Raw genomic sequence first — 12,500 nt, forward strand, 5'->3', positions numbered from 1 at the left:
TCTGACTACAATTCCCCCCTCCGCCCCCCCCCCCCCCCCCCCCTATTAGCTGCGATAATTGTTATAACACCTTGCACCTTTTTAAATGGTTTAAGAAGATATTTAACACTCAAGCTGTTTATGAACTAGAATTTAAGAATGGATTCTACTACATTTGCCATTTTATATGTGCTATATACTATGTTCAGGGTACCATTTGTAAACAATACACCTATCTGCTGGTAACATCCCGCTCTCTGGTACATGACATGTAGGATACCTTCCTTCGGACTTTCAACGCAAAAGATTTCCAAAGAAAAAATTAGCAACACATCCTGTATAGAGCAGTATAATTAGGTGCCCCAAACGTAAACAATAACAAGTTGCTAGTGATTTTAGTTAGGGACCGGAAAAATTTAAGCACAATATAGGTCTCCCAATTTTGTAGTTTGAGTTGTAGGCAATACACTTTCAGTATTGAAAATATGTTTACATAAAATCTAACAGTTGCAGAAATAATAATATAAGACTAAATTATTCTGAAAATCAGGCTCCGAATAATTCTCGTCTTGTTCACACCAGCGCAATAATTTGCTCTGGTCTAAAAATAGATAGACTGTAACTTTTGATAAATTTTACCTTTTGTTCCATAAAATATCCATATCTAGACATTATTTGATGCATGATCGAGTATTTGTGAATATGTGTTTCTTTTGCCACCTAGCAGCCAAATTTTAAAGGTTATTTTTTTTCTATAACTTGAGCTGTCAAGACAGGAACATGTGGTTTGCCATGTGCTTCTAGACCTTTGTTTACGTTTGGGGCACCTAATTATACTGCTCTATTGATAATATTTCGTTCTTTTTCATATTTTAACTTACTTTTGTCATGATAAATCATATCACGAGATATTGACTCAAACAAATTGAACCGAAAAAACAAAAAACAAACAAACAAAAGAAAAAGTGTGTTTTGATGAATCACATTATTTCAGTCAGCAATGCCAGCAGAATAACGTTTTCTAATAATTTTTTCTTAAATTTCTTTTTGTTATGTGACGCAAACCCTTCATTTCGAGTCTCCATGTACACTCGCAACTCGCGAGCCGATGAATTCAGGTTGGGTTTTTTTGGGTTTTTTTTTTTTTTTTTTTTTTACTCACAAACATGTGTACTTTCGACGATCTGCACTTAACTTATAGTGTTTTTTTATAGCTATTTCAATAGCAACAGGACACTTTTGCCTCTGTGATTCGTAACCGACGTATTTTCCTTCCGAATTGAAGCTATCAATCTAAAAATAGCTGTTATCTTTTTCGACGCTATGATGTATCCGAGTAACTAGTCAGCCCAAGACTTGAAGTCCTGCCTCAGCAAATGACTAAAACTTGGCCAAACTTAGTCCGAATGTGCCGTGATTTTAGGCTGGGACTTGCTTAGCCAGCTCACATGAAATCCGATTTTTTCAAGTCCTTGACTAAAGTCAGAGTCAGAGACTAAGCGCTAATCCGCGTTCATGAAAACAGCCCCAGCTGTCAGCTGATCCATCAACAAAATATCGGGCTGTTGACTATCTTATGATATGATATATATGGAATGCACAGAACTGTGGTATGGTACAGGAGGAGTTACAAATTGGAAATGACCTCAATCCATACCGGAAGACGAAGAATGCGTATCTATTTAGATAAGTGGAAGGACTGAAATACAACAGGAGCATTAGGACTTGAGAGACGTGTTTATTAAAAAGTAGTTCTTGAACGTCTGCCTTAGATGATGCATTTACACGAGATGGAGTCAATCCCATGACAACGTAGCTGAAGAAGCAAAAGCATTTCTTGCCGCGCGAGAAATGCAATTGAATTCCAGAAAGCAATAAGAGAAGGCCAGCAAGCAAGTAAATGAGAGAGCAGAATAAACAGTCACATTTAGCTGTCACCAGTACACGCTCACTATACGAGCATTGGGCCGTCCTTAAAATCACTCGCTATTTATTTTTAAACCAAAAAAAAAAAATAAAAAAACAGGCAAAGAGACCAGGCAAGAGAAAATAGTTCTTTTAGTTCTTTATATCAATTCGTTTCAAGTTCTTTTGTAAGTGTGCTTTATTGTCTTATGATGCTAGTGTAACCCCACAAATCATAGTTCCAAAATATTGTGATAAAAGCTCACAAATTGGAGGGCCACTAGATTCTGCTGGTAAAAAATACATTAAGGTGGCTATAGTCAACGCGGGGAGTTTGACTCGAACCATCTCCTAGCAACGCTGAAGGTCTGTGTTTGTATTTGATGAAGGGAGCTGTTTCTCTATCATCTCTCCTTTACATCTCAACCTTTTTTTTTTTTTTTTTTGGTAAAAAAGAAACCTGAAACATTGACAAGGGAATGTTTTCTTTACCTTGGTTATCATGTGAATATGCGGGGAGTTTATGATTGATGATAATGTTAATGGTTATAACTATAATATCATCCTCAACATGTGTCAAGTAAAGATAGGTAATGATAAATTATATTGTAATGCATCGACTTATCAGTCTAAAAATGGTCAGAACTGATATGAAAATACGGATGAATTTATGTCCTGCTTTCTTTCTGATTTTGTATAACCTACACATTGATAGTGTTATTCGTGAATACCAAGCACAAGTACACAGCAAGAATCCCGGATCTCGATCAAGGGCTTGTTACTTGTTGTCACCAATCGTATCAAAACGGTATTATGCCGGGGTGAACCATTTGAATTTTAAACTTTTCTTATAAAATCTGCGTAAAAAAAGGAAATGTCTTCAAAGAACGTAATTTCCTTATTTCAAGCAGTTATACTTTATACTCAATTATTTCCTTGGTCACATACCGACATAACATCAGATTGACGTGGTGCGTCACTTTTTAAGTCACAAACGCAGTGAGGTCGGATTGGAGACGGACCTAGATCTAAATCTGCCAACTAAACCGACTAACTGAATTGAAGTTTGCTGGACAAATAATATCTCCAAAAAAAAAGAGTAAGCCTGCCTGTCTTTGTGTGTTGACTACAGGGACAACCAGGCTGCTTAAAATTATCCAGGCCATTTTTAATTTTCTGATGCAAGAAGTCAACTTCAGGTCAATTTCACAATGGCCTAATAAAAACTTTAAAATCAAATTTATTCGATCCCTAAGATTTTCGACGCCAATTTAAACAGGAAGCGAGGAAGCGGGTACAATATGCAGATTCACAACGAAAGTCACTCATCACAATACACACATATCTACATCCTTCAAAGTTTAAAGCACAAAACATTAAGTTTTGATGTCCTGAAATATAACACTGATTACAAATACCAAGAACTCTGCTCACACTATTCACTCTCTCCTTCTCTCAATGACATTGTAAAGAAGGAACGAAGTCTGAGTTCACTCAGCTCTTCGTATTTGATTTTGGTCCGTGAGTCGAGTGATTAGATCTCGCTAAAATACATAATGGGAGCGATCTATATTCATGTTTTCGTCCAACCAGGTCATCAATCACATTATTTTTTGCTGTCCAACGATTGGATATCTCTTAACAAATGTAAACACGCTGCTTTGTTTACAAATGTGTCAAGCTGAATCAAATGACCAATCGTGATGTTAGATATTTAAAACGCTGTGAACACTTTTCACTAAGTGGGTCACTTTGAGCACATTTTGCAATGTGACCAATGACCTCGAGCACATGGAAAGTTAATATAGATCATGCCCATTCAGACTATAAACGTTTAAGGTCACACGTAGTTTTTTTTGCTGGTAGGTTTCATTTGGCATGCAGATGTTATGACTATTATACCTAAACCATAGCAAGATGTTATCGATGGCATTGACCTGAACGCATAATATATTAATAGACACCAAGTGGAAGGGAACATAAACACGCCTATCCGGCCCCCCTCGTGGATCTTTACCTTGCAGTTGGTGAGGGGGCTTGAGGCACACGGGAGGGCAAAGGTGTAAATCCCGGTCGACCGTCACGAGACCATCCCGGGTATCGAGCCAACGAGCCACATGAGCTGCTCGCCCCGGTGTGTGACTAAATTTGATCCAAACCCAGTGCCCGAATAGCAGCCCTATCCCGGGCGCCACACTATTATCCTTATGTCGAGTCCCAATCAGTCCCGTCAATGGCGAAGCGGTCTGCCGCCTAGCCAAATAATACCGCGTTCGTGTCGCCAGGGTCGTCGGCACGTCCGAGAAAAAAGCAAACGTCCCATGCATCAATCGATTCGCGGCCTGCCGATCGGAAAATGCGACGGCGGGATGGCGACTGACGCGTATATTGTCCCTGAACGTCGAGAGCCAGAGTATGGCAAAAAATGAGCTTTTATCAAAGCTATTGGCCGTTCACTGCGTAGATATCCTCCTGTTACAGGAGACCCACCTTTATTCAGGCGCGCAATCTTCCCGATTCCAGATCCCAGGCTATACGGTGGTCCAACGCGAGGACACTTCGAGGCTCAAAGGAGGGGTTAGCGTTTACGCTAAAGAGCCATCGAAGGTAAGGGTCATTGAGAGCGTAACGGACAGCAATGGGGTGAACCGAATTTCCGTGGAAGTAGGTGAACTGTGTTTGCATAATATTTACAAACCACCTAGAGCGACTTGGACTACACCACCGGTACCGGTGGTCAGCCATCCTTCCATCTGTCTGGGAGACTTTAATAGCCACCATCACGAATGGGGCTTCCGAGACTGCAACGAGGCAGGAAGACAACTCCGCTCATGGATGGACTGTAATGATCTACACCTAGTGTACGATCCTACAGCCAAGGGTACCTTCCGGGGTACCCGCCATAAGAAGGAGTATACTCCAGACCTCACCCTCGTAACGAAAAGCGCGAACGGTAAACCGCTGCAGGTGAAGCGGACAGTCCTCGGGGACTTTCCGCATAGCCAGCACAGGCCGGTTCTTGTCACAGCTGGGGTGACAATACCGAGGGTGCAGTCTCTCCCACTTTGCAGATGGAATTTCAGGAAGGCTGACTGGGAGGAATTCAGTTCCTATATCGAGCAGGTCTGCCCTGCCATTCCTCCCAAGTCCAAGAATATAACCAGATTTAGTAGGCTACTGGTTAAGAGCGCTCAACGCTCTATTCCACGGGGCAAACGGAAATTCTACACCCCTTGCTGGACAGCAGAGTCGGAAGAGCTGTACCGAGAGTACCAGCAGACCCAGTCCCAGGACACAGCCGATAGACTACTTCAGTCTCTGGCAGAGGGAAGGAAGCAACGGTGGCAGGAGACCGTGGAAAGTCTCGACTTTACACACTCCAGCCGCCACGCTTGGCGTCTGATAAAGAAATTGGACCCAGATCGGAATTTCGCGAAGGCTGCACCGGAATGCGAGGCAGACACAATTGCCAAGAATATTAAGAACCGTAGTAAGCGGGTCCCTAATCAGGCTTTTGAGCGCGGTGTCCGCAAGGCGTACCGTACGATTTTGGACTCGCTACCTGCGGAGGAGTCGGACTGGACGGCCCCGTTCAGTCCCCGAGAAGTGGGTGCAGCCATTAGCGAGGTAAAGAACGGCAAAGCAGCAGGGATAGATGGTGTATATCCCGATATGGTGACGCATCTGGGCCCCAGGGCACGGGCCTGGCTAGCAGAGGCAATGTCTGACATCCTTGCAAATGGAAAGCTTCCACAAGTGTGGAAGCACGCGAAGATAGTTGCCATCCTGAAGCCAGGGAAGCCGGCGAAGGAGGCAGACAGTTACAGACCCATATCGCTGCTGAGCTGTCTTTATAAATTGTTGGAGCGTGTTCTATTAAACCGATGGGGGCCGGTCCTAGACGCTGCTCTGCCACCTGAGCAGGCAGGCTTCAGGGAAGGGAGGTGCACCACGGAGCAGGTCATTGCCCTTACAGAGCATATTGAGCACGGGTTCGAGAGAAAACAGCAAACAGGTGCTGTGTTTATAGACCTATCAGCGGCGTACGATACGGTCTGGTGCGATGGGTTGATGCTCAAACTTGCAAAAATCATAAGGTGCAAAAAGACCTTGAAGTTGTTCTCTTCGATCTTAGGGGAAAGGCAATTCCACGTCGCGCTGGGAGACGTCACGAGCAAAGTAAGGAAATTGAAGAATGGGGTCCCTCAGGGGTCGGTACTTGCGCCAATGTTGTTTAACGTTTACATTAGCGATATGCCGAACACTTCCTCCCTGAGGCTGGGATACGCAGACGACTGGGCACTCGTTACTCAGAGTAAAGTGTGGACCCGTCTCGAGAGCGTACTCAGCGAGGACGTCACCAGACTCAAATCCTACTTTGACAAGTGGTACCTGAAGATGAACACTTCAAAAACTGTGGCCACTGCATTTCATTTATGCAGTGGTTGGCACACCCGTAAACTGAATGTCCTAGTCGGGGACCAGCCACTCCCATATGAGCCGCGTCCAAAATATTTAGGGTGACGTTGGATCGCAGCCTTACCTATCGGGTTCATCTCGAAGGGGTTGCCCGGAAGATAGAGAAGCGGAATAGTCTTCTGAGGAAGCTGGCGGGATCGACTTGGGGCGCTAGCCAAGCGCTCATGAGAACATCCTCCCTGGCACTATGCTATTCCACCGCGGAGTATTGCGCTCCAGTGTGGGGTAGAAGCAGAAACGTTGAGAAGGTGGATGTAAAACTTCGCAAGTCGATGCACATAGTGTCGGGAACGCTAGCAACAACCCCTAGAGAATGGGGCCCAGTAATGGCAGCGATCCAGCCCCCCGATGTCCGGAGGGAGACCATTACGGGAAAGTGGCTGAGTAAGATCAAAGAGAGAGGGAATGGGGATACCCCTCTCATGCGCATAATGAACGGTGCCCCCGTTTCGAGCCGAAATAAGTCCCGGCAACCCTTGTACGCAGAATCCCTGACTACGGACAGAGCTGCACATACGAGATGGAAGTCGGTTTGGACGAATTCAATCCCTCGTGGGGGCGGGGACCTACACTCCTCTAAGCTTGGTGAGAAGTTGCCAGGCTTTGATACCAGTAAGAGGAGACACTGGGTAGCTGCGAATCGGCTTCGGTCGAGGAGCTGCCTGACGGCCGGTGCGTTACATCAGTGGGGTATAACTTCCTGTCCAATATGTCCACGCTGTGGGCAAGAACCCGAAACGGCAGAGCATCTAGTCGAAAGGTGTGTTGTGACGATGCTACCAGGCGGGTTCGCGACGGTGCACGAATGCGGACCGGACTTTGCTGATTGGGTCGATCGTCATAACATAATAGTGTGAACCATAAGAAGCTGCTGCCTATCCGGCAGTCATTATGTAAACACTCGTAATGTAAACAATGCAAGTTCCTGCTAAACTAAGCAAACTTCACGGTTATACCATCGATGGATGGTTCAACACGTTTGATCAATCGTACACCACAGAAAATATGTATAACCTAAAACGTTTATAGTCTGATTAAGCAAATCTAGTGGAAACTGATTACACACCTGGTGACAGAAAAACAACAAACCAGAGTGATGTCAACTTCCTTTATTCTCTTTATTTGTAAACAACCAGCAGTATTTGTCCGAGTGGGTTTGAGAGTGACAAATCCCGTATTTTTATCGGTCAAATATCCACTGGTCAATATGGACCTGTTCTCTTTCCTTACCCGGATACCAAACAGCATTTCTCTCTCTCTCTCTCTCTCTCTCTCTCTCTCTCTCTCTCTCTCTCTCTCTCTCTCTCTTTCTCTCTCTTACACAGAGAGAGAGAGCGAGAGAGAGAGAGAGAGAGAGAGAGAGAGACATACACACACTGTCATACCACACACGACAGAGAGAGGGGGAGGAAAAGAGGATAGAGTGAGAGAGAGAGAGAGAGAGAGGTGGGGGGGGGGAGAGAGAGAGAGTGAGAAAGAGAGAGAGAGAGAGAGGGTGGGATAGAGAAAAAAAACTATTGATGCTATGCGTTAGCCAAAAACACTCAAAACAACCGCCAGCCGGGGATAACCTAACAACACACAAAACTATGTATAACCTTAAACGTTTAGGCTGAAAATATACTGCAAAGCACAACTGATTGCGCCGCGAAACCCAAAGATCATATAAGGTGCAAAAAGACCTTGAAGTTGTTCTTTTCAATCATAGGGGAAAGACAATTCCATGTCACCCTGGGAGACACCAAGAGCAAAGTTAGGAAACTGAGGAATTGGGCCCCATATGGATCTGTTCTGGCGCCAATGATGTTTAATGTCTACATTAGCGACACTTTAGCATCTAGTTGAATGTTGCGTTGTGACGAAGCCTCCCGGCGGGTTCGCGATCGTAAACGATTGCGGCGATGAGTTTGCGTCTTGGATGACATCATGACATAGTACCGTGACACCATAAGAAGCTGCTACCGCGAAACGGACGAGCAGCTAGGTCGGAAGTGGTGATGCCATAGCTCAGCGCGACTCAGTCCGACTGTGTTAAAATGACGCTGAGCAAGCGTGAGAAACTTTTTTTGTGTGGTGGTTTTGGAGAAGAAGACAAAGAATACAGCGTGGTCGAAGATTTGGAGTACTTCCTTTAGACAGATCAAGACAACACCATGGAGCATACTACTATTTAATACCTGACTTGCTCAAACACCAGTAGAATGCTTAAGGGGCGGTTTGGGTCTTTTCAAAAAAAAATTTTAATTACCAATATTGGGCGGTTTTAATCATTCTGTATCGTCATTATAGGTTAAAAAACAACATTTTAATTATCTGTGTTGATACCTATTTTGCGACCTAATTTGGGGGTCTGACATAAAAAAATATAACAATCTTGTGGCAAACGTTCCACAAAAACTAATGAAGGAATGACCTCCATATTCTTCCCTCTTGTCAACATTGTACTATACTGTGTCACCATAGAGAGATTTTACGGCTTTAGCTTATGGAATTTTTATTAAAACATTACAAAGTTGAGAATCAAAATGTTATGACAAAATTGATGTTAAAAATTCAGAATTAGGATTATAATTCAAAGTTCACATATCTTATCAAAAAAATCTCTCTATGGTGACACAATACATTATCTCTGTGATAACTGTGGAAATTTTCAGACAATTTCATTGAATAGATTCAGAGAAACGTTTGACACAGTATCCCATACCCTTAGAAATATGACATTCTGAGAAAATAGCAAAATAGCTTCCCGTTTTTCACACATTTATTACTACCTGAACCATTTTCGACTGTGTTTTTCATGCCTTTATAGTCTACTTTAAGAATTTGGACTTCAATTATATTATTTCTAGGGTGATAAAATATCAATTTCCACCAAAATCTCAAAATCAATTTTTCGAAGGATTTTCCTAATAATTAGACCCAAACCGCCCCTTAATAAATCTATAGGAGTAATAGTTATCATTCGAGAATAATTTTTTTAAAAATCTTTACCACTTATTAAGGTCGAGCACTTTTATTTCGTGATTTTTCTTTTACCCCCCCCCCCCCTCTCTCTCTCTCTCTCTCTCTCTCTCTCTCTCTCTCTCTCTCTCTCTATCTATCTATCTATCTATCTATCTATCTCTCACACACACACACACACGCACACACACACACACACACTCACTCACTCATTCACTCTATCTATCTATCTATCTATCTATCTATCTATCTATCTATCTATCTATCTATTTTTCTATCTATCTATCTATACTTGTTAGTTCTACATTTAATCTGACAAAACCTTCTCCCAGATGGTAAAAGATTAAATTCATGGTATAAAATATGTTTTTTATTGTTGGTAATACTCTTCAACAGTCGTAACGTCACTTCCTTCCTAATGACGCATGGTAACTTAGTAACACTGGCTCTAAACTATCGGAACAATGGCGGACGCCGTATGAAATATTTCTCCGGCGAGCATAAAAGCGTATCCAGAAGGGGGGGGGGGGGGAACATAGATTTGATCATGTTTTGACTTTTACACATTCTGATTACAAGACATATGAAAAATTCTAGCCAGCATGAAGAAAAAAAAGTAATGATTTTCTTTGTTTAGAACCAAGATGGCCGCCGTTGCCAGGCAGCGTGACATCAGACTACTGAATCCAATTGAAAATGCTTTCCTTTCTATTGCTTTTCCATGAATTCTTTCTACTCCATCAAGAGGATGGTTTATTATTTTTGATGCCTCTTTGATAGTTTTTGAAACTTTTGATTTATTTTTAACCCGGCATCCACCAAACCATATGGTGCAGCCAAACATGTATAAAACATATCTAAGGAGATTAATGAAGCAGGTCTTACCTGCCTTTGCGGCCACTAGTGGGATCATCACTAGCCAAGGCCTCGCCCAAATCGTATTTATTACCCATCCTGCTTGAAAAACCTCCTCAGATTACACGCACCTGAAGAAAACCGAAATACGTGATAATAATAATAACAATACTAATAATAATAATTTATTATTATTATCATTATTATCATTATTATTATTATTATTATTATTATTATTATTATTATTATTATTATTATTATTATTATTATTATTATTATTTTATTATTATTATTATTATGAAACATTTATAAAGGGCACACTTCCACTCAAAGGTGCTCAGGACGCTATGAAAAAGAAATTAAAAAAAAAACAATAAAATAGAAATTAATTAATTAATTAAATAAATAAATAAATAAATAGGACTTCAGTGACAATCAATAGTTAAACAATGTACCAATTAAAATATACAACGGACTAAAAGGCATGGGGAAAAAAGTTATGTTTTCAGATTCTTTTTTTTTTAATTTCAAATGAAGGGCTGGATCTAGTTTTAAAACGTATGCTATTCCATAACCGAGGGCACTGATACAGAAAGATTTACTATTAAATTTGTTTGAAGATAATTTTCTTACGTTAAGCAATAAAGAGTTCGCAGATCTCATATCTCGCACTTGTTTATAGGGAGAAGTTAGGTCTTGGATGTAAGGAGGGGGAATTTCGTTCATTTTGATTTATATGCATAAGAAATAATCTTAAAATCAATTGGAAACGTTACTGGCAGCCAGTAGGGGGGATTTTAGAATTGGTGTTATATTATGTTTGTTTGATTTAGTGAGAGATGTTATGTTGACTGCTTTATTTTGAACTTTTTGTAATCTGTTTATAGTGTATTCAGGGCAACCGACAAGAATAGCGTTGTAATAGTCTATTCTACTAACAAACAAAGAAGACTAGTTATATCTTAATCAATAAGGTGTCTTACTTCCCTTTATTTCTCAAATGAAAGTTGCAAGATTTGATTACATTGGAAACATGGTCATTCATGTTATCCAATAAATCACAAGGTTACGAACCTGGGTTGATGAAGTGTTGACATTTATTGTACCAGCAATATCAATAGATTGGGATAAGATTTGTGGTGTACTATTCTTTCTTCCAAAATTAATAATTTCTGTCTTATATTCATTTAGTTTTAAGTTAGCAGTGATCCAAACTTTGATCTTTTTTATGCATGTCTCAATCCTTTCGATTACTTTATTTTCACTTTTTAATGTGACAGGATGATACAGTTGGGTGTCATCTGTGTATGGATGCTTGTTGATACTAAAATCGTGGATTATATTACGAAGTGGATGCACGTTAAGTGTATATAAAAGTGGGCCATGAACGGAACCTTCAGGAACACCAAATTTATGGTGAAAAAAATGGGAACTATATTTATTCTCTAATGTAAGTTTTTGGAATCTATTTCCAAGATTTGAACCATATAAGAACAGACCCATGAAAACAAAAAACATTCTGAAGACGTTGTATGAAAATGTCGCGGCCTATTGTATACCGAAAGAAGCACTCAAATCAAGTAAGACTAAGATGACTTCAGTTCTTTAATCAGCAAAATTGACTACTCAAATCAGTGCGCTTGAACAGACATGATAATGAGTTAGCAAATGACTAGGAGGTAAAAGTATGGATAATGTGAAAGTAATAAAATGTGTAAATTGATTTGCATATTGAGTGTATACATTCGTGTAAATAAGTTAAGATCAGTGACAAAAAATGGAAATATATATATATATATATATATATATATATATATATATATATATATATATATATATATATATATATATGGAATAAAATGCAATATTATATGGTTTTTGTATAAGATCAAAATTATATCAGTTTAAGTAAGGTCAATTCCTTAAAATTATTTCTACTTTAAAAACAAAGACCCTTGTCTATAAGCAGACTGGAATTTAGAAAAGAAAGATTATTTTTAAAGGGTGGAGACTTACTCTCTTAGATACAATATTGTCAAATATTTTGGAAATAAATGGCAAATTGAAGACTGGTCTATAATTGTTAAATTGATTTTCATCGAGTCCTGACTTCTTAATGAGTGGTCTAAGAGTGGCTATCTTCCAATTATCAGGTACCATGGCATTTGACAAACTGGAATTTACAACAATAATAGGTTAAACAACATTTGAACACTTCTCGGTCAGCCACGTCGGGATTGGGTTGTTGATTGCACATGTTTTGTTTGGAGATTATCTTAAAATGTCCATCCAATATTTTCGACTCGTGTCCGGTTCAAACT

At 40.4% G+C, this 12,500-nt stretch overlaps 1 protein-coding gene across 3 annotated transcripts in view; it reads right to left on the reverse strand.

Annotated features, from left to right (window-relative positions):
- The window catches only part of LOC144972600 (solute carrier family 15 member 4-like), an 80,573-nt gene that overhangs the window by 53,988 nt on the left and 14,085 nt on the right, over positions 1–12,500 (reverse strand). For all 3 annotated transcript variants that reach the window (XM_078914021.1, XM_078914019.1, XM_078914020.1), the window contains exon 2: positions 10,210–10,310. In XM_078914021.1, the coding sequence (XP_078770147.1) occupies positions 10,210–10,277 (68 nt within the window). In that variant the 5' untranslated portion in view covers positions 10,278–10,310. The remainder of the gene's footprint in view (positions 1–10,209; positions 10,311–12,500) is intronic.

This window comes from Berghia stephanieae, chromosome 5 (genome assembly GCF_034508935.2).
Source record: "Berghia stephanieae isolate SIO BIC M18660-M18661 chromosome 5, UCSD_Bste_1.3, whole genome shotgun sequence".
Lineage (NCBI taxonomy): Eukaryota > Metazoa > Mollusca > Gastropoda > Nudibranchia > Aeolidiidae > Berghia > Berghia stephanieae.